Genomic DNA, 26,435 nt, shown 5'->3' on the forward strand with positions numbered 1-26,435 from the left:
GGTCTTGACTAAGGTTATGATGCAGAAAACCTGTGCCCTGATCCTAGAAGGCTGGTGTCCTTGGGTTTGCATTTAATTCTTTGCCTGCTATTGTGTGTTACTTTCTTTATTAAGAACCTTGCTTTTGAATGGCAGGCCCTAAGGAGGATCTGGTTTCTCCCACTGCAGGGACAGGGTAAGCATCTGAAGTACCTTCCTAAATGTCGATGAGACTGTGTATGGATGTCCCACTAATGCATATGACCGGGTGACAAGAATATGTCATTCATTCCTTTTCTTATTTAAACATCTGTATAATTTGTCATCTTTCCAAAGTCTTTATTGCTTTTGTAATCAGAGGAACAATAAAAACATGACATTGAAAACAAAAGAAGTAGATGCTGAAAAACACCCATTATGCTACTAAACTGGTGTTTAAAATAAGAAAAAGGGCCAGTGGGGCCGGTGAGGAGGAACGACATGTACCTTCTCCAGAAGCGGTGTGGAATAATGGAGTTGGAATTTCTCATCTCGTTAGCTGGGAAGAGGAGGAGAGAAGAAAGGAAGGAACTAGAATAAAATAGTGGCCTGACCATGCATTTACAGGAGCATGAGGTAGATGGGTTTGGTATCCTGTCAGAGAAAAGGGACTCTAGTGCTGACTTTAAAATAAGGTTGTAAAACTCCGTTTTGTGGTAGATCTCACCCAAACCTTCCAGAGCTTCTGCTTCTGGTCCTGTGCTCCCTTGTGTATGTTCTCTTTCCCCTTCCACACATTCAGCCAAGGGACACTTTCTGAGCACCTGCTCTGAGCCATGCATTGTGCTGGCAATTTACCTCCACTAGCTTCCTCTCCCTACCTCCTTGTACTCAACCCTTCTCGGTGTTTTGAAAATGAATTACAGTAGTCTCGCTTTATCCACGGTTTCGCTTTCCGTGGTTTCAGTTACCTGCGGTCACCTGTGGTCAGGAAATGACGCTACACATCCCAGTGCCTGCGTCATCCACCTCGCTGCCGCTCATTGCATAGGCGCTGCATCATCTCACATCCTCACAAGAAGGGTGAGCACACTAAGATATTTTGAGAGAGAGACCACATTCACATAACTTTTATTCCAGCATATTGTTATAATTGTTCTATTTTATTATTAGTTCTTATTGTTAATCTCTTACTGTGCCTAATTTATAAATTAAACTTTATCATAGGTCTTTATGTATAGGAAACAACATAGTATCCATAGGGTTCAGTACTATCTGTGGTTTCAGGCATGCACTGGGGGTCTTGGAATGTATCCCCCGTGGATAAAAGGGGACTACGGTAACACCATCATATCACTCCTTGAAGCTTCTGTTTTTTCCTGACATTCATTTTTGGTGCCAGGCTACTTGATAAACCATCATTCCTTGATCCCTTCTGCAGATATTTACCACCACGTGTGCTGCACTGTGCTCGCATGCACGGGTGAGCCGGGGGGCGTGGCGCCTGCTTGCTAGATCTTACATTCTGGTGAGGGAGAAGGCTCTGCCTTGGATTCCTCTCCTCTGTTTTGTCAGTGCTTATGTGCTTCTCGCTCTCTTGCAGGCTTCCGCTCCTTCCACTACACTAAGACTCCAAGGCCCTAGAGACCTAGTCCTGTGCTGGTGTTTTCCAGAACTAATTTTCCTTGATCTCTTCGCAGCAGCTGACACCGCAGCCTGCCGCCTCTGGGATCTGCCCCAACTTTGGCCTCTCTGACATCGCGTTCTCCCTTCAGTTTGCCACGATTTCCTACCTTGGCTCTCTCTTCTTCTCTCAGAACATGGTCTTCCGTAACAACCCGCTCCTCCCCGTCCCAGATGCAGCCAGCATCTCCCGGTGGCGACTCCTAAATCTAAGCTGCCAACCTCAGCCTCCTCCCTGAGTGCAAGCCTCACATTTCTTGCCCACCTTCATCTCCCCGACCTGCGTGTCCCTCTGGCGTCTTGATTAAGCAGGACTCACCACCTCCCTCTCCTCCGCCCTCCCAGGCTTCCTCCTCTCCCGGACCACGTCCCCTGCATCTTCATTCCTGACGTCTCCTCAGTGCTCCAGTTCTGTTGCATTTTGTCTCCCCCATGTCCCTGGCACAGGTTTCTTATATTTGCAGTCTTCTAGGTCTCTGACTACTTCACTGGCTCCCTAGTGGGCGTCTCTGCCTCTGGTCTCTCTTCCCTTCACTTGTCTTAAGAATTGCCATGAGATAAACCACCCCAAAGCACAGCTCTGACCCTGTCCGCTCCTTACTCAGAAATCCTCAGTGGTTCCCACTGCTCCCCAAAGAGAGTGCAGCGAGCTGGACAGGCTCCCCTCACCTTGCTCCACCCTACCTGTCAGCTGGGCCTCTCTTTCCCTTTCTGCACCCGATTCGATTCGTCAGCCTGACTGCCCCATCCGTCACTCCCACTCTCTCCTCTCACTTTCCTGCTTCCATTCCTTTGCCTTGCTGCTTTTTTCTCAGTACTCTCTTCTCGTTGTTTTAGCTGTTTCCTGCTCCTCTTTTAAAGTGTGGCTCAAATGTATTATTTTCCGTGAAAGTCTGTAATTCCTTTCTAGGCTAAGTCGTCTTTCCTTCCTTTGAATTTCCATAAAGGTTTATGGGTGTTCCTGTATGAAAGTCCGTGGTGGTGTTATTTGTAATGCTGTCATATTTTTCATTGTAGACTGTAGACTCCTTGAGGGCAGGGCAGTCTGGCACCCTCCAGCTATCTCAGGCCCCTGGGCCAGCTGTTAGAACATTGTTTAATAAATGTCCATTGGAGGGATGACTTAAGAGTCCATTGGGTTGTTTCTTGGAATTGCCACAGTTTAAAGTCTAGACCTGGGGTTGGCAAACTGTAGCCTGCAGGACTCTGGCCTACTGCCTGTGTTTGTGAATAAAGTTTTATTACAACACAACCAGGCAGCAGCCTGTACATTCTGCAACTCAGTGGCCCGGGAAATCTAAAGTAGTTACTCACTGACGTTTTACAGAAGAAGTTTGTCTACCCTTGGTCTATACCATAGCCCAGACCTCCGAAGGTTAAGGTTACGGTATCAGCTGTGGAAGGAAGTGAAGGAAACAATGTTTGCTTAAACTCTCAACCTCTTGCTTTGGCTGTCTGACATATCTGTGTGGCACTGGGATTTTTTTTTTATTACTCCATTTATAGTGAAGCACAATTAATTTTGTTGGGAGAAGCTTGCAGACAGCCAAATTAACTAAATTTGATCTCTTAATTTCTTGACTTTAGGATAAGAATTCCTGGGTAGAAGTTAGACGGTCAGGCTTGACGTATTAGAATGACCTCTAAAATGTTTTTGGTATTCTTGATAAAAATAGTCATCAAGAGTGTCCCAGCTGTGCCACCAGTTACGCCAGCCGTGGAACCCCCCCCCCCGCCTTCTGGCTGCAGGAGAAGCAGCGTGCTCCGGCGCCTTGTTCTGCAGCTCTGCACATCTTGAGGAGGAAGGGGATGCGTTGCTGAGGTTTAGAGGTGATGTTTGGTGGGCCTGCACATTCATCCCATGTTCTCTCTCTTTCTAGAGGCACGCATGGTCATCCAGGATATTCCTGCTGTCACCAGCAGAGGGCACGTGGAGAACACACCTGACCTGGTTTCGGACCCCACATACTACAGCGGCTTCTACCAGCCGTCTCTGTTCCCTTACTACAACAATCTGTACAACTACCCGCAGTACTCTGTGGCCTTGGCTGCCGACGCCTCTTCTGGGGATGTGGGAAGCCCCCTCGGGGGATCCCCCATGAAGAACAGCCTTCGGAGCCTCCCAGCACCGTATGTGCCTGGTCAGACAGGAAACCAGTGGCAGGTAAATGTTACCCAGAGAGTGAACTGGATATGTGAAAACCACACACACACACCCACGCGCACATGCATGCCCAACTCAGCACACGTGTGCATATTATGCAAAATGTGTAAGAAATTTTCACTCTACCCATAACGTCACTTAACCCCAGAGATTGGGTGCAAGGAATTGTAAAGAAGTGTGCATATATTTGTTTGTGTTTTCAAATTTTACTTTTTTCATTTTTTCAATGACATTTTGCATAAATACCCAGTTGGCCAGAGTTGGATTCACAGTGGCTTCCTGTACAAGGGCCCACCTCCTCTAGTCTTGCCCACACTTTCTTTGAGCAGCTTGGAAAGTGCTGGGTGCAGACCCTTCTGGGTGACAGTAATCTTAGTGATGAACTTGCACCCTGAGAGGGAGAGGGGTTATAGGCTGTAGGTTTGCATGGAAGAATGGTAAAAAAGAATAGGTTGCTGCTGTGCTGGGCCAGCTGTTTTTAGCTGGGAATAGAGGTCAGTCTTTTATACACTAAGTAAGTATTTTTAAAATAGTGTACAATCAAGAGCTTTTGGGGGTAAAACAAAGCATTTTGCATTATCAAGGAAGGAGCGTTTATCTAGAGCTCTTCTGCTTCCTCCGTTTTAACATTTCCATCTTGCCAGTGTATTAGTAGCAGATTCAAAGCACTGAGAGCACTCAGGGGCTGGGTTCTGTGCACTCCTGAGCACTTAGATCCAACCCCTCCCATCCCCCTCCAGCCGTGCGATGTCACGATGCTGCGACAACTTGGTCTCATTTTAGGACACATCTGCCATGCTCAGGCTTTCTCAGCTGGGCTTTGATTCCAACACAATGCCATGTATATATTTGGGGAGTTTAGGGCAAGTTGCCTACTTTAAAAAAATGTGAGTTGAAATTTTCCTGGGAGCAGTTCTATTCCATTTTGTCTCTGCACTTTTTTTTAGGTGCAGGGGCCTTGTTAATATTCAAGTCACCCCACTTTTTGGATTCTCTCGCTCTACCCTTAGGGATTTGACTTCTTGGGTGTGTTAAAATGTCAGTTTTCATCCCCTGGGCCACACATTTTCCTAAGTTTTCCATATATTTCATTTTTAGAATCATACTTTTACAAAAAGGCACTGAAAGCTTGTTGGTGTTAGGATTGAGAAGTATATGCATAAAAAGGAAGTACAATGATTTATGGATCTTCAAGCTGGACCCCTTCAGGCCTTTCAAAGTGCCAGTTGGGTATGACTTGGGGCAGGTTTTAGGTTGATTTCTATTAGAGACCTCCCCTCTCTGAAAAGAGAAAGAAGTATGTTGTTCTAAAAAACCCAGCTCATCCCGCAGATTCCCAAGATCCGGGGACTACCATTGGAGTGTCCTGGTTTTCTGGATACTTCCAGGCTTTTAAGGATAAAGTAGGGAGGGTCTGTGAACCTGTTGGCTTCTGAGATAAAAGATGAGAAAGAAAAATCTAAATGTTTTTCTGAAAGAAAGACAGCTCGAGATCAGCTTTACAGGAGAGTCAGAGATCTCCTATATTAATTAACCCTCCCACTTTGTCAGAATCTTTCAGATGGCATATGATGCCTGACACACTGTTTGTTCTTACTCTACCTGGAAAACCTGGGAAGGGTATGGCAGAGGTCTTGGATTTCCTTGGAGGTCCCTCACCAAAGTCCACTTTCTCGGCCGCTGGGAAGAGGTGGACTCTTGGGCAGCAAGGTTGCCCAGTCTTAGAGAGCTGCCTCCATTGCTGAGCACAAGGAGAGAGTCCCCTGAGGGCAAGTTCTGGTGCTCCTGCCAGCAAGCATGGAAGGAAAAGTCTTGCCTAAACTTTCTTAGTCCTGTGGGGGGCGAGCAGTTTTGACGCTGTCAGTGCCTTCTCTAGAACCACCACTTAATAGACTGGAGAGAGGTGTCCCCGGTTAGAGGCCCAAGGGAGACACCGAGGCATCATTTACATTTGTGTTTGTTTTCCTGGAGGCCTGAGCTTAAGCCTTATTTCCTAGCCGGTCACCGTTGGTAATATATTCTCATGTAACAAATGATTTTGCAGAAATAGATCCTTCTCTGCCACTGTGGTTGATGCCCATTCCCCTTAGTTAGAAATAACATCCATTCTGATAGCTATCGTTTGTTGAGCAGTGAATCCTCCCCCACAGCCCTAGGAGGCAGATGGTATTGTGTCCTTTTTACAAAAAGTGAGGACATTGAGACTGACTTAGCCGCGGTCACACAGCCACCAAATGGGCGAGCTGGAGTTTGAATCTGAATCTGTCTGGCTCCAAAGTGTGTTTCTCAGCACTGTCTGGTTATCTCTGGGTCTGCAACTAACTCGGGGCTACAGAAACTGCCACCCAGGAGCCCTGGCTTTTGTGAGCTGAGACCTCTGAGGAGAGCGGAGACTGTCTCTGAGGCGACCCTTACCTGCAAGATCCATTAAGTACAAACACTGAGGCCCTCATCAGTTCCTTGGGGCTTAGAGTTTCTCCCTAAGTCCTTTGCTTTTCACTGGTGATCTTCTTGGAATTCTTCTGATTTCCTTTCCTCCCTTGTGGAGGTGAGAAGTAAGTAGAAACTTCTAGAACAGTGCTGAGGCGTGGTTACTTCAGATGGCTGAGAGTGCAGCCTCCAGTGCTTTCCTGAAATGTGCAGCCTCAACCATTAGTGTTTAAAATATGCTGAATTCCTTGCTCTTTGGGAGTTGCTTTTGGAATCTGCGTACTAGTTTTCTTTGCATGGGATTATCAGTACAGCACTTGTAGGCACACCTGCAGTGTGTGTGGAACGTAGAAAATTATCTGAACAGTTGCAGGGAGGGGGCTTCATCATATGGCCTCTCTCTGTCCCTTCTTAGTCTGACATTTTACGAGTCTGTGGATTAATCTTGTAACCAAATGTGCACACAAGCTTGACTTACAACCTTGTAGTCATGCCCACAAAAATTAGTTCTATTGGAAATAAACTCTTTCATTAAAAATACAAGAGCCAGGGGCTGGCCGGGTGCCACAACAGTTAAGTTTGCGCACTCTACTTCAGCTGCCCGGGGTTCGCCGGTTCAGATCCTGGGCACGGACCTCTGCACTGCTTATCAAGCCATGCTGAGGCAGGCGTCCCACATATAAAATAGAGGAAAGTGGGCACAGATGTTAGCTCAGGGCCAGTCTTCCTAAGCAAAAAGAGGAGGTTTGGCAGCAGATGTTAGCTGAGGGCTAATCTTCCTTAAAAACAAAACAAAACAAAAACAAGAGCCAACATGGATTTAAGCCATCAGTTTGTAAAATGACAGATGAAAATCAGTGCAGTGATGATTAGAGCTGAGATAGGTTCTTACAGAGCTCTAGGTCCTCTGCATCCTGCTTCAGAGAAAACTGAGGTGTGGAGCTGAAAGGATTTGCTCGGCGCCCACAGCTAGTTAATGCCGGAGCCTGGACTAGAAACCAGGCCTGTTGATTTAAAGGAACAATGCGGGTTGCTGTGAGGACCATGGATTCTGGCGCTTGAAGATCCGTTTTCAATTCTAACTTGGCGATTTAACTGTTCATGTAGGCTTGAGCAAAATACTTAACCCTGTGAATCTCAGTTTTCTTATCTGTAAAGTGGCATAGGACCACCTTCATAGGATTCTGGCATGGATACCTAAGGCGGTGTGATAACTGATGTGAGATGATGAGTGTATGTGCAAGTTTCTCTGTACACCAAGAACTCTTATGCCAATGTTAACTGCAATGAATTTATTGCATTAACCATTATTTTCACTTGCCTCTGCTCTTTTTTTAATCTATTTAATTTTCAGCCTTTTGTTCTCAATGAATTTTAGTTAGCTACCTCAGATCCCCTTTGTAACAAGATAGGGTATACGTAATGCACATTTTAGTTAATATTAAAAGACCGTGACACGTGAATATGGACCGAATAGGATGTGTGTGGAAGAATTTTTATCAGAGTTGGAGAAGAATTTGATCCAATGGCAACAGAACTGATTGCGTTCCTGCTCGTGGTGGTTTTGGGCTTGGTCTGAAGTGTCTCATGATATGGTTGACCACTTATGATCGTGCACCTCCCTGGAATGCATTCATTTATTAAGTAAACGTGACTGGAGGTCCTGCTATGTGCTAGGGATCTACCACTGAACCAGACAGACAAAAATGCAAAAAACGGTTCCTTGGGGAAGGCTCCTATTATCTCGTGCAAAATGAGAATTGATCAGGAGATAGAAAACTGAAAGTGTAGACAAGGGTTATACTGATTATACTGGATAGTTATAGAGAAGTATTAATTAAATAGTAAGCACTTACAAATAATCCTTATAAGCAATGTTGAAGGGAGAGAACTGGACAGCTCGCTTGTTAACCAGTTGCTGGGCAGAGGTGCAGAGAACAGCGATCTGGGATGGGATCTCCCCGGACCTTGCTTTTTTGCTGTTTCTGGAAGGTGCCCTGGCTCTGGTCTTTGGCCAGTGCCTTGCCCCCTCCTGGTGGAAGCTTCCAGCAGAAGGCTGGGTGGGCGCCCTCCCTTGGTTGTTGCCATGCCTGTCTCCTTTGTGGAAGGTGTCCCACATCTGCCCCTGGAGAGCACTGTGCTAGTCTCTCCTGACTGCATCTTCCCTTGGTCTGACCCCGCCTTAACCCGAGGGGCCTGAGTGTTAGGCAGCATCTCCTCCATCTGCTTTCTTGACTCTCTGTTGCTAAGACCCAGCTTCCCTCCTGACTCTTCACTGGAGCGAGTGACCCTCTGATACCCTGTCCTCCTTCCTTGCTGCTTTGTGTGTCAGTGTGTGTTGGTGGGAGCCGCGTGAAATCTTATTCAGCAGAGAGCTCCTTTCTGATTCCTAGAAAAAAATCGACTCTAGTGGAGATCTTCATAATTTTTTAAAGCTAGACTTCTTAGAGATTAATAGGGGCTGAATTATTTGCAAAGAGAAACACAACCATTGACTTTTTACTGTAGACTCGAAACTTCTTGCAAGTCTCCTTATAAAATCCAGCAAGCACTTACTAAGTGCTAAACCTATAAAATAAATTTGTAAAAAATTGAGCAGTCTAGTAGGTGAACATTCCAGAATCCCAAGGCTCTTTCGTGTTAATGCCCTGCATGCCGGCAGCTGCTTTAATCGCTTTTGGTCTGTCTCCAGCCTCTGGAGATTTGTGGCCCAATCAGAGGTTCCTGTCCTGTTGTGAAACAGGAATAACATTTGTGACACTGGAACAAACTCACGATGAATGGCTGGTTCCACTGACCAGCAGCTCAATTTCACTTCTGCATTTAATTGCCTGCAAAAGCTGTTTATTGCCTTGTGCACTCCTCCACGGCAACATTATCTCTTAAATAAACATGTTGTACCAGGTTGACAAGGGAGAGGTGCATATCAAGTGAGCAGAAATAAATATGGGAGGACTCTGAGCTGTACCTGGGATCTCCTTTCCGCCCCTGGAGCAGACGCCCTCGATAGCTTTTCAGAAGCTTGTGCCACCAGATGCGCAGACTCACATGCCCACCACAGTTCGGGTGTGGTCGCAATGGCAACAGGGCTGGTTGCCTTCCTTCTCGTGGTGATTTTGGGCTTGATCTGAAGTGTCTCATGGTATGGTTGCCCACTTATGATCATGCACCTCCCTGGAATGCATTCATTTATTAAGTAAACATGACTGGAGGTCCTACTATGTGCTAGGGATCTACCACTGAACCAGACAGACAAAAACGTGAAACACGCTTCTTAGGGGAAGGCTCCTGCTATCTCATGCAAAATGGGAAGGGAAATTGGGCATCATCTGGGAAGCTCTGGGTTTGAAACAGAGATACGGGCAGGAAGGAAACCAGGTTCTGGCATCTGGGCCTTGGCGCACAGAGAAAGGCGCCCCCTCTTGAGCATTTCTGGGATGGCCTGCAACACCTTTGCCAGCTGAGGGCCAGAGGGCCAGCCAGGGCACTTCCCAAAGCCGCCGCCTCCTGACTGCCTGCCTGGCCTGCCCGCTGATGTTCTCAGTCCTATGGTGAGCAGCCTGACGGGGGCCCTTGTATTCACACACCCTCCTCTTTTTATTAGCATGGCTTAGCATCAGAACAACCTGTTAGCTAAGAGGATGTTGAGAAGAAGGGACTTCTCCAGCATGTGCTGTGTGGGAGCAGCTGTATCCCTCCACACCTGTGCTCTGGTGGCCCCCCAGGAGGGTCCAGCCGTAGGGATGGTGGGTATAAAGCCAAGGCTTAATTCTGCCTCCTCTTCCCAGGGAGGCAGTTATAATTAATAGTCATTATTTTAAGATATTCCTAAATTTAAAAGACGTTGGCAAGAAGATAGTAGAATGCAAACTCCACTTCAGTTTTTAAGATGAAATAGGGGACTTCAGATAAATTTCTGTGCTCCCCTCAGACCACCGAGCTGTACTGTCAGGGCCCCCAGGATTAGGTGCATCTGGCCGCCTCAGCCTCCTGGGTAGTTCTGGGCTGAGAACGTTGAAGTGACTTGCCTGAGGACCACAGCTGCTAAAGGAAAGCCAGGCCCTGAACCCGGGCCGCCTCAGCCTTGGTCAGGTGCTCTCTCTACAGACAATCTTGTGGTCCCCTAGGCTGCCAGTCCCGTCACCCATGTCATCAACAGGTTAAACTAACCCTGGCTCCCCTTTTTAGAGCAGACGGGTTATTGGTCACTCTCTGTTGGTGGACAGACACTGACTGGCTTTTTCCTCTGGAAAGACACATTGGCCAAGTTTGCAAGCAGATACAAGAGGAATTTATAAGACATATTCAGTTTAAAAGACTTAAAATAATTTCTTTGCTCAGAAAAAGGGAATTAAAATAGATATGGTATTTGCCTTGGGCTATTAGGGCTAACAATGATAATTTGGTTCCTTAAAGGGGAATTATACAGACCTAAATTTCTGTTGATGACTGAAAGGGGTATGCTCCTTCTGTTGCCATGATGGGGTGTATTTATTTTGTATCTGGCCACTTTTGTGAACCGTTTAATCCTAATAATTTTATAGTTGCTCATTTTGGGGTTTCTAGGTTAGTCATTTCATAGAAAAATATTAATACTGACATTTTTCTTCCCCCTGAATACTTCCAGTTCTAATTTATGTTTTTAGTGGGTTATTCAGGTTAGATCCCAGTAGAGGATGCTGGTTGTCCTCTTGTTCTTTATTTTACTGGGAATGTGTCTAGGAGTTCACTGTCATCTGTGCGAGATGTTACCTGTGCTAGTTTACAGAGAAATGAGGGGAATAAGGACAGGTGGGTTTTCCTTAAAGCTAAATTATTCCATTCAAAAAATTGTTTTTATTGAGATTGTAGCCTTCTCACTTTTTTTCCTTTAAATAAAATGATGATCCTATTAGAGGGCAGGATTTCTTTTTTCATAAATGCCCTTACTCAGCAATATAAAAAGTTGGCGACACTATTTGTGTCTCCCCACCCTTTAAAAAAAAACTTGACTAGTCTGAAGTCTGGAAACCACCGCACCCATCCTTGTGTCACCATGACAACAGCACAGTTCTCCAGGGTCCTGAGGATGCTGCTTTTAGCAGGTGTGTCGACTTCACTCTTAGCTTGACTCCTTGGGGCAGAGTGCTTTGGTCTTTCCCTTCCTTTTTTTTTTTTTGAGGAAGATTAGCCCTGAGCTATCATCTGCTGCCAATCCTCCTCTTTTTGCTGATGAAGACTGGCCCTGAGCTAACATCCGTGCCCATCTTCCTCTACTTTATGTGTGAGACTCCTGCCTCAGCATGGCTTGCCAAGTGGTGCCATGTCCACACCTGGGATCCGAACTGGCAAACCCTGGGCTGCTGAAGCGGAACGTGCGCACTTAACCACTGTGCCACCTGGCCAGCCCTTCCCTTCCTTTTTATCGCAGCCCTGTAAACGCTCTCGTGCTAGCCCAGCAATTTGTGGGCCTCCTTCTCATGTACCCCAAGTGGGTCCCTCCTTCTGGTACAGCGGGGACACAGGGATTGGCCCTGCCGGGTCAGAAGGCCAGTCTTGGAGACTCTTGTGTTTAAAGAAATGTGAAAGTCACTCTAGACCACTGGAAGTTTAAAGCCAGTGAAGTGTGAGGCTTCCCCGAGGTTGGGGGTCACATTGCCTCTGCTATGAACTTTCCCTTCAGTGGCTTGTCAAGTCTTAGCCACATCTGTAATTTTCTCTTCAGAAACATAATTCCTCATTAGCTTCTTCTCTTTTAAGGAGAAATAATAAACCCAGTTCTCCTGGGCCTTCACAACCTACTCAGCCTTGCAGGGAGAAAGCTTCTGTTTGCCAGGAGACACTGGGAGGGGCAGCAGTAGGTCTCCAGCCACCTGTCACACCCTCTGGAGCTGTGCAGCCCGGATGAATGCCATCCAGTTCTCTGTTTCTAAACTACCTCCTTATTTACATGCACTTTCACAAAGGAATTGCTATTTTATCTCATTCTAGATGATTACGAGTGATGATCACGACAGCCGTCATCTGATTTTTATTACACCTTTTCTGGAAGGAATTGCTGTTCTGTTTCACACATGATGAAAGTTTAATGACTTGCGTGCTGTTGATCCTGCAGCAAGGGCAGTGGTTTGTAGGACTCGGTACCTGCTGTGACCGTATTCCTGGTGGCTCTTGGTCTGGTACCAGAGAGGAGGGAGGTGGTCGGCATTTTAAAGGCTGAACTCAGACAGATGGTGAGAGGTGGGGCTGGGGAATGTTTCTTCGCTACAGCAGTGCGCCGTAGAGTCCTTTTTGCCGAGTGTTTTAGTTGAAAATGTGTGGATTACAGAAGAGAGTGGAACTTGCCTCTGGAAACGCAGGTGCTGGGAAAGGCAGCCCTGATTCTGAGAGAAGATGGAGGGGAGGGGGCCAGGCCCTGGACATCCTAAGGGATTGTCTTCTCAGCCTGGTGAAGCCGTCCAGTAACATCCCAGGAAATCCAGATAGAGTGTAACCTCAGATTCTTAGAACTCTTTGGGAGACTCCAGTAAATGCTGGGCCGTCCTGTGGGTTCATTTCCATTCTTCCATGAGTTTAGTGTGATCTGAACTGAGTTGGAAAGCTCTGGAAAGGGCTAGTGTGCTCCAGGGACTGCTCCACAATTCAGTTGGAGGCAGAAAGAAATACGTCATCAGTCTTTTGGGAGATTGTTACACAGCCTGATCCCTGCCACAGCAGCATCAGGTTAGTAAATAATACGGTCATTTGGGGATTCTGTATCGGCTTGCAAATTAGATAATTAGATTACAGCTTTGGAAAACGTTCGGGTTTGATTTGGTTGGACTGGTGGCCAAAATCTTATCTATTTATGTTTGCCCTCTTAGCTTGCTGTTTTTCCTCGGTGGATAAGAATATGATATAAAATTAGTTGCTTTTCAGAATAAGTACGTGGATGAGTGTTTCTCACATTTCTTGGGAGTCCTATTTCTCTGGCTTGTTAGGTGTCTGTCCCTTATTAGTTGAATAAAGACTAAAATCAAGGGAATGCATGACAGGCTGATTTGTCCTATGTTTTAAAAACTATATGACATATGAATATGATAGTAGAAAAATAAAAAGAATAGGGTTACAAGAAAATCTCCAGCGTATTACAGAGTGAATGTAGGAAACCCCTTCACTCATTCATTATCATTGATTTATCGAGTGCCACTCTGGGCCCAGGACTGTGCCAGACTATCCAGACTCTCACGTCCCAGCTCACAGTGGAACGGATGAGAAAGAATTACAGGACATGCGTAATTCTAATTCTCTAATCAGTGTTGTGATCAGTCTGGAGATTTCCCAGGGAGGTTGGTGATGCCTGTGGAAAGGTGGGCCCTGTGCAGTGGCATGCCAAGGGGTGGGACAAGGTGGGGCAAGGACAAATATTCTATCATAATTTAGAATTGCTGCTGTATGGTGATGAAAGCAGATGGGCTTAGGGATCATCCCAGTGGTCGCATGGTTGGGTTTGTGTGCTCCACTTTGGCGGCTGGGGGTTTGTGGGGTTGGTTCCTGGGTGTGGACCTACACACTCCTCATCAAGCCATGCTGTGGTGGCATCCCACCTACAAAATAAGGGAAGATTGGCACAGATGTTAGCTCAGGGACAATCTTCCTCAAGCGAAAAGATTGGCGGTAGGGCCAATCTTCCTCACCAAAAATAAAAATAAAAACAATAAAGGCAGATTGGTTTAGTAAGTTTTATTATTTTTAGAACTTCTCTACAAAGAGTGACCCCCCCCTTATGGCCTGCACCCAGGATGGGTTGCTCTCAGCACCCCCTCCTTGGTATATGCTGATCCTGTGAGCATCACCCTTGAGGTAGGTGCACAGCGTCCTGGGAGGGGGCTTTATACGAAGATTGAGAAACAAGGAAAAAGGGATTATCTCCTCATTTTATTTTTCACACCCTCTTTCATCACAGTTCATCTCACAGACATTCTTTTTGGCAAATCCCAGTTGTTATTAGCCAATACGGGGAGAAGGAAGGCAGACATAGTAATTTCATGTCTTAAGTAGTGGTAGAAAAGCAAAAACTGTTAAAGACCCTTTTCTCTCTCTGTGTTAGATAGCGTCACTGTAGGATCTTGAGTTTGTTTTTCAACTTTTTAAGGTTGAAAAGTAGGAAAATTTCAGAGAATGGATTTTTCTTTCAAATAGCAAACAAAACATATACTTACGATAATTTTTAAAGTATGCCGTGGGCAGGTTTTCCTGTCTCCCTCTTTGTTACTGGATTCCTGATGTACCCGTGATAGGGCTCGGAGGTATTTGGTAACAAACCCAAAAGAAGGGTCCTCGAGTGTGGCCACCACCCTCCCACTGATGCTCCCACAGCAGGAGGCCCCATGAGGAGAAGGGGAGGATGCGACAGGACAGTTACTGAACAGCCTTATGGGGCTGGGCCTGTTATGTCTCATATTCTGCTTCACCCTTAAGCACAGCCGTGTCAGGGGTTGGGAGCCCCTCTGTGGGTGAGGAAGCTGAGGCTCAGGGAGACGAAATAACCTGCCGGTATCACACAGCCGGTAAGTGGGGGAGCTGGAGTTTGGACCTGGGTGTGCCTGACTGCTGAGGGCATGTTCATTGCCAGTGGATCTCTGCCTTCTTTATAGGGCAGCGCAAAGTTCTTGGTTTTCCTTGTATGAGGCCTTGAGAAGTGTTATATAAGATTTTCTTGTATCTTATGGCAGATGTAAGATTTTATAAGACATAACATATCTTATGTAATGTTTTCAGAGACTTGACATGTTAGAGAGAGTGGAGGAGAGTCCTGTGTCTTGATGGCATTAACCAAATTTAAGGCACTACACATATGGCTCTCAAGTGTGGTCCCAGACACACACACACACACACACACACACTCGCACTTCTGTGTATGTTAGAGAAACAGATTTGGGGTCATTCTTGTGTCGTTTTGGTTACTTAGAGGTGGACTCTCTCCATCATGGTTTCGAAGTGGGAAGGGCCCTTCCGTGCCACTAACCCACCGTGAGTTAGATGTGCCCATCTGCGGGCACCAGCCTGCCTTCAGATTTTCATACCAGTGCGTGTAAAGTATGTGAGTGTGTGTGCTTACACTTAGAAGGTGGCCCCAGACAGTCTCACCTTGCCCTCCCAGCAGTCTGTCATGTTCAGTACTCATAAGATACCCTTCACACTGCTGATTGATGCTAAAAGTATCCTAATGTTTCTGACAGCTCATGTGTGACATGAATATAACCCATATTTCTTAGAGCGGCTGATCCAAGTGGCTTATTTCCCGATAGTGCTGATAGAGCCATCTCTCTTGGCGTCACAGCCATTCAGATTCTGATGGTAGCATATTGTTTGTGGGTCACTAGTTTTGTCTCCACCAGTAGGTTGGGACAGAGTAGCAAAGGTTAATTAAGTTTGTCCATCAAGATGGGAACAGATATGGATCCCTCGGATAGTTCCGTCCAAAAATCAAAGTTCCTGCATGTGTGGTTACAAGCATCTTTTCTTCTCATTTTCAGAGTCTCCAGAAAAAAAAAAGTTTCTTATTTGATCTTGAAGCAGTGAAAATGTAAAGAGTAGTCAAAAGCCAAAGGCAGTGAATAGGTCTTTATATAAGCAGGTATCTTAATTTAAAATAGAAGCTTCTGAGACTGAATTGCTTTGAATCCTGCCTTCTCTGCTTAATCCCTTTGTGAGCAGAACTAAGTTATTCCGTCTCTTTGAGCAGTTTCTTCCTATGTTAACGATGATTACGTTATGAGGACTCCATGAAATAACAGGATAAGTCTCTATAGTATCTTTGAATAGATGCTCGTTTTTTTCCTCTGAAATTCCATTAGTCCTTCCATTTCTCAGGAAAGTTGCATTAAGAATGACATCATTACAAGCCCCCTCCATCTATCTTAAGAAGTGTTAGGTAATGCTTTCAGAGACTCGGCCTGTTAGAGAGAGTCGAGAGTCCTGTGTCTGGATAGTTATTAACCCAATTTTAAAAATATAAACTTTTTCATGCCCTCTTCCACCAGCTCTTTGTGTTTGTTTGTTTTGTGAGGAAGATTGGCCCTGAGCTAACATCTATTGCCAATCTTCCTCTTTTTGCTTGAGGAAGGTTAGCCCTGAGCTAACATCTGTGCCAGTCTTCCTTTATTTTGTATGTGAGACGCCGTCAGAGCATGGCCCGATGGTGGTGTGTAGGTCTGTGCCCAGGATCTGAACCTGTGAACCCCAGGCTACCAAAGTGGAGTGTGTGAACTTAACCACTGTGCCACCAGACCAGCTCTTTTACTGAAGCTCTTGCCTGTTGGCTTTTACGCCCATCATGCTGCCTGCCTCTGTATGACCTCAGTTGGGAAGTCCGGGCTTGTGTTTTAGATTAGTGAATCACACAAATGTAAGTTTCTGAGCCTGGAGCTAGAAAATCCTGCATATAGATTTGTGATTTGGGAAAATGAGGAAGGCGCTGGGCTGGTCCCAGCTGGAGACTGTGTCCAAACGGATGGCCCCTCTCTCTTCTGTGAGCCCCTTAAATGTATCGAACCCTTCCAGGTTCCAGGAAAAGGAACTGTTCTTAAAATTGGCTTTTTCTTACTATGTACCAATTTTAAAGGTCCTTGCTTTCCTTTACCTGATTTATATACATCGGTTTCTTTCAAACATTTTAGATCAAGACCCACAGTAAGAAATGTTTTATATTGTGATCCAGTATATATTTATACATACATATAAACACAAAATGAAAAGTTTCATAGAACAGTTCTTACCTATACTGTATACAGTAAATTCTCGTATTTCTATTCCATTTTATTCTATTCTGTTTCATTCCATTCATTTCCATACTATTCTTAAAAATATATATGTCGATTGCAACCCTCTGACCTATTTTTGGACCCACAAAAGGGTGGCGATGCTGCATTTTGTAAAACGTTATCTGGAGGAGTAAACTCTGTTCTGTCAGTACCGGGATGCGGATGGTCAAGACAACCAATTAAGCGACACAAGTTTTAAAAAATTAATTTGGGTTTTTTAAAATGTGGAAATATTCACATCTTAATTGTTTTTTAGTAAGGACGAACAAAATGGACCACTAATAAACACAATACTGCTATCAGACACAGTTTCCATCCTTAAAGTTCATACCAAGTTTACACACGCTTGTGAGTGATATGACTCCCTGTTCCGTGCTCTCTGAGGATTTCTGTTTTTCTCTGTGGTTCATCCTCTGGGCTGTTTTTTATGTTTTTAAAATCTATTCTGATATTAATCCAACCTGGAATTTAGCTTTTCTTCAATCCTTTTCGCAGAGCCCACCCACACAAGTTTGGTTTGCCTTTCATGTGTCACAGACTTTACTGAAGCTTTGGGGTTTTAGACTTCAAACATCTTCGATGTGTCATTTCTTGAATGGTTTGTCCTCTCTGCCATGTTGCATGGGCATCCTCCTCCTGTCTTCTCTCTCCTTGTGTCCCCTCCCACCTCCTCTCTGGGGAGGAAGAGCATCCCTTCCGTCTGTGGGCAGACGGCTCTTATGCTCCCCAGCGTCTACGTGCTGACCCTCCAGCTCAGCACCTTCCCCCTGGCTCCTTGAAGGAGCCCACCCAGGCTTTGTGGGAATCCCTTATGAGGGCCTGAGTCCTTACAGGTCCAGTCTCCCTCTCTCTGTCTCCTTGTCTCTTTCTCCCTCTAGCGAGGAGAGGGCTTTCCATAGATTGAGCACCTAAGAGAAAGCAAGGTTAGGAAGAAGTTAGCGGAGAGAAGAATGACCCCCAGAGGACCAGAGGGACAGGCGGGGAAGGAAGTATTGTAGTCCTAGGGAATCGCCTGTGTCACGTGACTTAGCATGTGGCCTGTTGGTGTGCCGGTCATCTCTGAAAGCTGTGCATAATAGCAATCATTTCTAGCCTGTGTGTTTAAGAATAATTCCTTGCAGCTGTGAGGTGTGAACTCCCAGGGGATGAGCCAGGCATTTCAGGAGGTGAGTGGGCACTTGCAGGTGTGTGTGTGTGGGGGCGTCCCTGGCACAGGGAAGGTCTGTGGACCAGGAGGGCACACAGTGTGTGATTAGGAGAGCGTGGGGACAGGCATCCCATTCAGAGAGTTTGAAAAGAAGCTTTTATTACAACTAAAGAAGTCCTTTAATGAGGGCAAAAGTCATCCCCAACCCTCACTCTTAGCATCACCAGGAGACCAAGAATTTACCACAGCGTGTGATGCGCCCTGCCTTCTTCTTAAAAAAGCTTTCTGTTCGTAAAACCAAAGGCTTGTCCCAAATGCAACTTTCGCAGAGTTTAAGAGAGTGTGAGCCACGTGTCAGTGCCACGGGGATCTTCACGTTCTCCGTTTCACCGTCGGATTTTGCAGTTAGGAATTTGTCCTAACAGTCACTCTTCTCGTGAAGACAAGTCCCTTTCTTCTTCAGTTGTCATCCTGAGCAGCTGCGCCACGCTCAGTAAACAACTAGACAACAGTTTGGTCTTCAGGAATCTCTTTTCAGTCATTACCTAGATGGAGTGGCCAGTTCAGCGTAAGAACAGACTCTCTTCCTATCTGAAGCATTAATAGACAGATAACAGGTCATGAATAGTATTTAGGAATTCTTTTTAAAGGAAGTGGGTTCTAACATTTCTGTGTTTTGTTGAGATTTTATTGTTACTGTAAAAAAAGGTGACGGGTGTATATAAAGGAGAGCTGTGGTTCAGATTTATTGTGCTGTATGTTGTCAAACAGTTTAATAAAATAAAAACCCAAAGCCCTGAGGTTTTCCTCCGGGGTTAATACTAACACCGTGCACGTTCTCTGCCAGCCCAGCTCCTCTTTGCGGGTCATCCTCTGGTTCAGAGACTTGGGGTGAGTAATAAGACTATAAAACATGCCTCCTGCTTGCCAGCTACCACATGCTAATAATAATAGTAGGCATAATTCACCTGGAATCCTTTTTTTAGGTTTTACTTGGTTTGTTTGCTTAATTTAAAGGAGTGAAAAATAAAATCTTAAGAAACACGTCAGCATTGTGTAAAGGAAAAAGATTATATCTTTTTAGCAGAACTGAACCGTTCCTTTAATTTGTCTGTGACTTCTGTCCCTCCATGGAACTTTGCTATTTTAGCTGGAGGCGAGGGACTGAGCACAAGGGGGTAGTGTTAGGTTAGTTTAAAGCAACTTTTCTCAGTCTGGGCACTGTTGAAGTGTTGAGCTGGGTAATCCTTTGCTGTGGGGCTGTCCTGTGCATTGTAGGGTGTTTAGCAGCATCCCTGGGCCTCTACCCACTGGATGCCAGTAACATACCCCCTCCCTTAGTTGTCATAATCCAGTGTCTCTAGGCTTTGCCAAATGTCCCCTGGAGACAAACTGCCCCCAGCTGAGTACTACTGGTTTAAAGTAAAACGCGTTTCAAAGGTTTCCTTATTTACTCATCTTGTCTAAGCCAAAAGTAGTAGGACTGTGATTTTTTTGTTGTTGGAAGAGAGCAAAAAGTGATCTAGAATTTTAAATCGCATTCTGCCACGCCCTTTTCTGGACGAATCATAATTTGATGTTAACTTCATGTTTCAGAGGTTTCTTCAGGCACTTAGAAATACATAGAACCATCCTTCTTTCTTATGGTCAAGTTGTTACATGGAGGGTTATCTGCAGATTATTCTTCGAGTTGGATGTAGCTGGAGTGGTGGATGGCCTCTGTAAGTTCACCTTTTAAGAACCTCACGTGGAGTCTGACCTTTGCATCTCTTCTCTACCTGGAAGTCTTTTATAGCTCAGTGATCTTGGGGAAATTGAATGTGTAAGTTCAAATAACTCAATTCCTGTTTCTAAATAATCTTTGTTGCTTGGTGCTTTCTAAAAACACAGAAAAAGAATTAAGTGAAAAATAAACACATGCGTGGATTTGAAATTGTGTTTGTTTTCCTGTAAGCTTTAGTTAAAAGAAGGAAAAAAGAACTCCATAGTTGATCTGAATCTCTTTTCAAATAACGTACACGTTGGGATTGACAGCAGTTGACCTGTCTGTTTGTCAGACCTAACCTTTTGCATTTTTGAGTTAATCCTGGGCATGTTGGGATTTCGTACTTCTCGGGGTGTGGGAAGTATGTAGGCAGTTCTAGAATAGAACTAGAATAGAATCTATTCTAGAATAGAATAGAACTGGTTCTCAATCTTGGTGTCACAGTAAAATTACCTGGGGAGCTTTGAGAAAACTCAAGGCCTAGGGCACCTGCCAGCCTGGTGACATCAGATGCTCTAGGGGTGGAGCCCAGGCATCGGTGCTGGGTCCCCTCTTTCTATTTCAGTGGGAGTGAAGGTTGAGAGCCAGGGTGCATTTTTATAAATAAAGTTTTATTAGAACACAGCCACGCCCATCCATTTACCAATAGTCTAGAGACCCTGTGGCTTGCAAAACCTAAAATATTTACTGTTTGGCTGTTGACAGAAAAAAGTTTGCTGACTCCTGCTCTAGACTCACAGTGAACATTTTTCAAATATTTTGAAAAGAGATTTATACAAAATTCATAGTAAGAGAAAAACCCGGCATTTTGCAGAGCCTGCAGGCTCCTATCCTCTGTTTTCTTGTACATGGGGAAAATTGAAAAGCATTTTCCTTGAAGAACTGACTCAAAGATATTGTCAAACAGGAAGGCGATGTGGCCAACTCAGCACCCAGAAGGGAGAGGCTCTGTCATTTATTTATTTTTATTTCTTTATTTTTCTTGTGCTTTTTCTCCCTAAATCCCCCCAGTACGTAGTTGTATATTTTTAGTTGTGGGTCCTTCTAGTTGTGGCATGTGGGATGCTGCCTCAGCGTGGCCAGATGAGCAGTGCCATGTCCACACCCAGGATGTGAACCAGCGAAACCCTGGGCCGCCGAAGTGGAGCGTGCGAACTTAACCACTTGGCCACAGGGCTGGCCCCATCTCTGTCATTTATATTATGGCGCTTCATACGTACTTAAATGTTCATGGCTTAGGCTGTATAATTGACTTGAGGGAAGACTATAGAGGCAGAAATGGCTCTTTAACGCAAAATATGTTTGAGTTTGTTGTTACTCTGCAGCAGTTCTAGATGGCGGAAGACTCCTGGAAAAAAGCTCCGGGGAATTTCATGTATAAAAAGAAAAACAATAAAATTTAAAAATGCTATTTACATCATTTCCACCATCCCTCAATTCAGATGGAAAGTGGATGGTTGTAAACAGTTGTTTAAAAGAGTTTTTTAGAAGGTCCACCTTTGGTCATGGGCCCCTGCAGGCACTAAGTATGAGAGACAGGATCATGTATCCTAGTTCCTTGTGACCAAAGCAAGGTTTGTGAGCCAGCAGAATCAGCGTCTCCTGGGAGCATGTCAGACTCTGGAGGCCCCACCCTAGACTTACTGAATCGGAATCTACTTTTTAACAGGATCCCTAGGCTATTTATAGGCACGTTCGGAGAGGCTGGAAAGCACTGATCTAATTGATAACTAGGCTCTGTGCAGTAAACTGAGCATTGATCACCGCTTCCCTCTTAAAGGCTTTCATGGCCCCTTAATGACCCTCCCAACTTGCACTCACTCATTAAGGCAGCCAGTTTTCCCCTTTGGCTATTTCTGGTATAGCTGGCTAGCCATCTTATTTAGTAAGGATTTATACGATGGTGCAAAATGAAAATTGGGTAATTAAGCTAGAAGAGATACCATTTTATGTGCTTCAGAAAAACAAACTAGAAAGGATAAAGGGAACTGCCAGATAAACTTCTCTTGAGAGGAAGTAATCAGGTGGGATGGAGTCTTCTTTGCTTCTGCAAGAATAATCCACGCATCAGAAGATAGTTGCGCTGGGAGCAGTTGGGAGGGTCAAAAATGAGCTCCTCAAATGAGCACGCGGAAATCAGGGACTTAGGCCTTTCCACCAAGCACTGCCAGAGTAGTCGAAGTACACTTAGGCCTGTATTATTTGGGATATTGTCCAAAATTTAGGTATTCATAGAAAATCTTGAATAAGCCCAGTACTTAATTTTCTCCTGCCAGGCTCTGTCAAGTTACTACTATTTTCTTTATCAGGTAGCCTTGTAAAGATTTGATTCAAAAACATGATTTCGAAATTATTCCTTAATCCTTGAGCAAAGTTCGTTTATCCTGAACAGTCCCTTAGATTGGCTTTTTAAAAAGAAAGTTTGTACCATCTAAATGTAGTTTTTCAAAGGCAGTATAAATAATCGAAGTCCAGCTGTTCTTACTGTGAAGATAGGATCACGTGTTTAAGGCTCAGAGTCTGTACCAGAGTCTGAGGAGAGAACAGAACAATTCTAGATGTTTGTGGAAGTAGCCAGGAAGGGCCGAGAAAGCAGAAATCAGGGCCCCTTCTCTGCTTTCAGGCCGCATCTCCTTAGCTTTGAGCGAGAGGTCAAGAAGCTGTGGGGACTGCTTCTTATGTAAAAGGTGCCCCACAATCCCAAAGGCAGGGTCTGATTGCCGGAAAAATGCATGACTGCTGAACGTCAGATGCCACTGCTGCTGGAGGGGCAGCATGTGCCTCCCTTCTGCCCTCTCTTCTGCCTTCCAGGCCTCACTCCGTGTCTTGTTCCAAAATCCACATCACCTGCAGAACCCTGATGACAGGAGAGCCCGGGACACAGAGATCCCAGATTCCCTTCCCTGCTGCAAGGAAAAGCATAGAAGGGGGTGGGGAGGAACGCCGAGTGACAGTATCCAGCATGGCATCACGCTGATGACAACAGCTTACCCCTGCCCTCACTCACAGTTTACATGTTGTTTGTTTTTTAAAATATTCTCTATATGAATGCTTAAGGTAACCAAGATAAGATGACAGTTTCACACATGAGAAAACACGTGAGGAAGTTAACTTGTCAAACAGGCTGCTCAGTGTTACAGCGGGTTACGTTGGCTCCTAAGCAGACCTGCTCCCTCTCTATGACTCTGTTCTCTTTAGTACTTATTAACTGAAAATCAAATGATCACCTGGAATTTTAGGGGTTCTTTAGAGGGGACCCCAAGGTAGAAAAGGCACCTTCAGAATGCACCTTCTAATATTTCTAGGACCAGTGCACTGGAGGGGCAGATTTGTGGTTGAGGATGCTTCCAACTTTAATAGGTTATCCTCTTAATTTAAAGAATTAGGCAATTCTTCTTTTTTTCTTTTTTGAGGAAGATTAGCGCTGAGCTAACATCCACTGTCAATCCTCCTCTTTTTGCTGAGGAAGACTGGTCCTCAGCTAACATCTGTGCCCATCTTCCTCTACTTTGTATGTGGAACGCCTGCCACAGCATGGCTTGATAAGTAATGTGTAGGTCCATGCCCAGGATCCAAACTGGCAAACCCAGGCTGCTAAAGTGGAGTGCGCAAACTTAACCGCTACACCACTGGGCTGGGCCCTAGGCAATTCTTTTTTTAAAAAATAAACTTATTTTTATTGAGATATAATTGACAAAACATTATATTAGTTTCAGGTATACAACAGAATGATTCATTATTTGTGTATATGGTGAAGTGATCACCACAGTAAGTCTAGTTAACATCCATCTCCACACATAGTTACAAACTTTTCTTTTCTTGTGATGAGACCTTTTAAGATCTACTTTCAGCAAATTTTAAATATGCAACACAGTAGTATTAACTATAGTCACCATGCTGTACATTACATTTCCAGGGCTTACTCATTTTGTAACTGGGGGTTTGTACCTTTAGGCTTCTTGTAATAATTATAAAATGCAACTTTGATCTCAATGTATTCTTTCTTTTTTCTTAAGCAGATGAAAAACTCCGAGAACCGTCACGCAATGAGTTCCCAGTACAGGATGCATTCTTACTACCCGCCTCCCTCCTACCTGGGCCAGAGCGTGTCCCAGATCTTCACTTTTGAGGAGGGCCCCTCTTACGCGGAAGCCAAAGCAACTGGTAGGTGTCTAGTTACACAGACTAGATCTGGGGTGGAGAGAGGATGAGCATCCAACACTGGGTCTCCAGCCCTCTCTAACGGCTTACTGGTTAGGAGCCGTTGGAAAGTTTATTGCTGTGTAAATCTTACATAAGTATTCTCTAAAGTGTTCAGTTATGGAATGGTTTTGCTTTGCCAGACTTTTCTCTTTTTTTTTTTTTTTTTTTGAGGAAGATTAGCCCTGAGCTAACATGTGCTGCCAATTCTCCTTTTTTTTTTTTTTTTTTTGCTGAGGAGGACTGGCCCTAAGGTAACATCCGTGCCCATCTTCCTCTACCTTATATGTGGGACACCTACCACAGCATGGCGTGCCAAGCAGTGCCATGTTGGCACCCAGGATCTGAACTGGCAAACCCCAGGCCACCAAAGCGGAACGTGTATGCCTAACCCAGCCAGCCCCACTTTGCCAGATTTTTAATGTCATGTTTCTCTTTTCTGGATGCCCAGAGTCACAAGAATAAGATGAGAGACTCATCAGAAGCTAAAAGTATATTTTCTGGAGGATCAGTAAGAAACACAGGGGCATTTTAGATATGATTCAAGTCCTGATATTTTTGGTGAAGTGAATTTCTGTATATCGAATACTTGTTTTCCAAAATTTTCTCATTTTAAAATTGAATGTATATTCGTCTTTTGAGGAGGAAATAAAATAACATAATAAAACATTTTTGAATACAATAGGTCTCAGAGTTTGTGCAGTAGCAAATAACTCTGATATAATGCTTTAAAATAAAAAATGACTGTTTAATGAACCAAAGCACTTTGAAATATACAATTCCTCAACTTCGGGTTTAACCTTCTCCCCAACATTTATGCTGCAATGATAGGCAGGTCTTTTATGGCTGCTGTGTTTCCAGGCCCTGTTTTTAAGCTCTTTATATATAAGCATCATCTTTTTTTTTTTTTTTGAGGAAGATTAGCCCCGCGCTAACATCTTTGCCCATCTTCCTCTATTTTTTATATGTGGGATGCCTGCTATAGCATGGCTGGATAAGCAATGCGTAGGTCCCCACCTGGGATCTGAACTGGCAAACCCCGGGCCATCAAAGCGGAGCACGTGAACTTAGCCGCTGTGCCACCAGGCCGGCTGTATAAGCATCAAATTTTGATCTAGGAAAATGAGAAACACACAGTTGAGGCAGTAAGTGGAAATCAGAGCAATACTGAGTGACTTGGTGGAGAAAGTGACTACTAGAACTTACCCTGTACGAAATGAAAGAAGTTTGTTTTCTCAATAATTTGACTCTCTCTAGAGAACTTGTTTTCTTTGTAAAGGAAGTGTTAGAAAATGAGAATCAGAACCATGCTTTCATTTCCAAATTCAAAACAATGATGTCTAAAAAAGCTGGGCAAGTTATGCTTTATTTACTACACTAAAATAAAATAAAGGATTCCATTAATATGGAATATATAGGTCAAGGGAACTGATCAATTTGAACTGTAGAGAGACCGAAGTTACACGTTGTTGATTGCACTTTGACTTTTATTAATAATTACTTTTTGTCAGGAATGGACAAGCATAATTCTGTATTATAAATATTCATACCATGTAATGTATGCCCATATGGTCCTTCATTCATACTGCTTTTGATTCTGTATAGTTTTCTAGATGGTGTGTTCCTTAAGGACAGAGAACACATCTTACATACCTTCTTACCTGCTATGATGCCTTTTCCTTTTATTTATTATTTATTGGTTGAGTGAATGAATGAATGAATGAATGAGGTAGTATTTTCAAGTAAGCTTGTTCTGTAAGGAAACACATTGCTGAAAGGTCAGTATCCTAACTCATTGTTTGTCTGATGGAGCCAGCGCACAATTTAGAGAATGAAACAGTTAAAGAAACGTTTGTTCATATAAAAAATTAGGAAAGAAACCTGCTTTCAGGAAGGAATTCCCTGAGTTTCTTGCTCCAGGAATAATGGACTATTTTTAGAAGCACTGGCATTCTTGAGACAAAGGTGTAAATTCAGAGAAGGGCAGTAAGACCAACAGATAAGAGGAAATTTATTAGAGCAGAGAGGAACGAATTTGGAGAGCAGCAGTAGGCATTTGAATTTATAGCAGAAAAGGAAAAGACTCAGAAGGAAAGAGGTTACAGTCTGGGAAAGAGGAGACAGCGGCACCAGTGTTCCTAGGGAAAGACTGGGTGACTAACAGCTAGGATTTCTTAAAACTTTTCTGGCGATGTGTACGTTGGAAAGTGTGGTGTCAGGAGACCTCAGGCCTAACCTTGTGGTACCCCTCTAACTCACTGACAATTCATTAGGAGGGTCAAGCCTCAGGCATAAGCAGGTAGC

The 26,435-nt window shown here is 44.4% G+C and overlaps 1 protein-coding gene across 2 annotated transcripts in view; it reads left to right on the forward strand.

The window, feature by feature from the left end:
• The window catches only part of DMRT1 (doublesex and mab-3 related transcription factor 1), a 102,203-nt gene that overhangs the window by 35,917 nt on the left and 39,851 nt on the right, over nucleotides 1–26,435 (forward strand). Inside the window, exons 3-4 of one of the 2 annotated variants that reach the window (XM_005604978.4) lie at nucleotides 3,522–3,805; nucleotides 23,951–24,095. In XM_005604978.4, coding sequence (XP_005605035.1) covers nucleotides 3,522–3,805; nucleotides 23,951–24,095 — 429 coding nt within the window. Of the gene's footprint in view, nucleotides 1–3,521; nucleotides 3,806–23,947; nucleotides 24,096–26,435 lie in introns of both variants that reach the window. The other variant, XM_005604977.4, reaches the window with a different exon arrangement.

Source organism: Equus caballus, chromosome 23, assembly GCF_041296265.1.
Source record: "Equus caballus isolate H_3958 breed thoroughbred chromosome 23, TB-T2T, whole genome shotgun sequence".
NCBI lineage: Eukaryota > Metazoa > Chordata > Mammalia > Perissodactyla > Equidae > Equus > Equus caballus.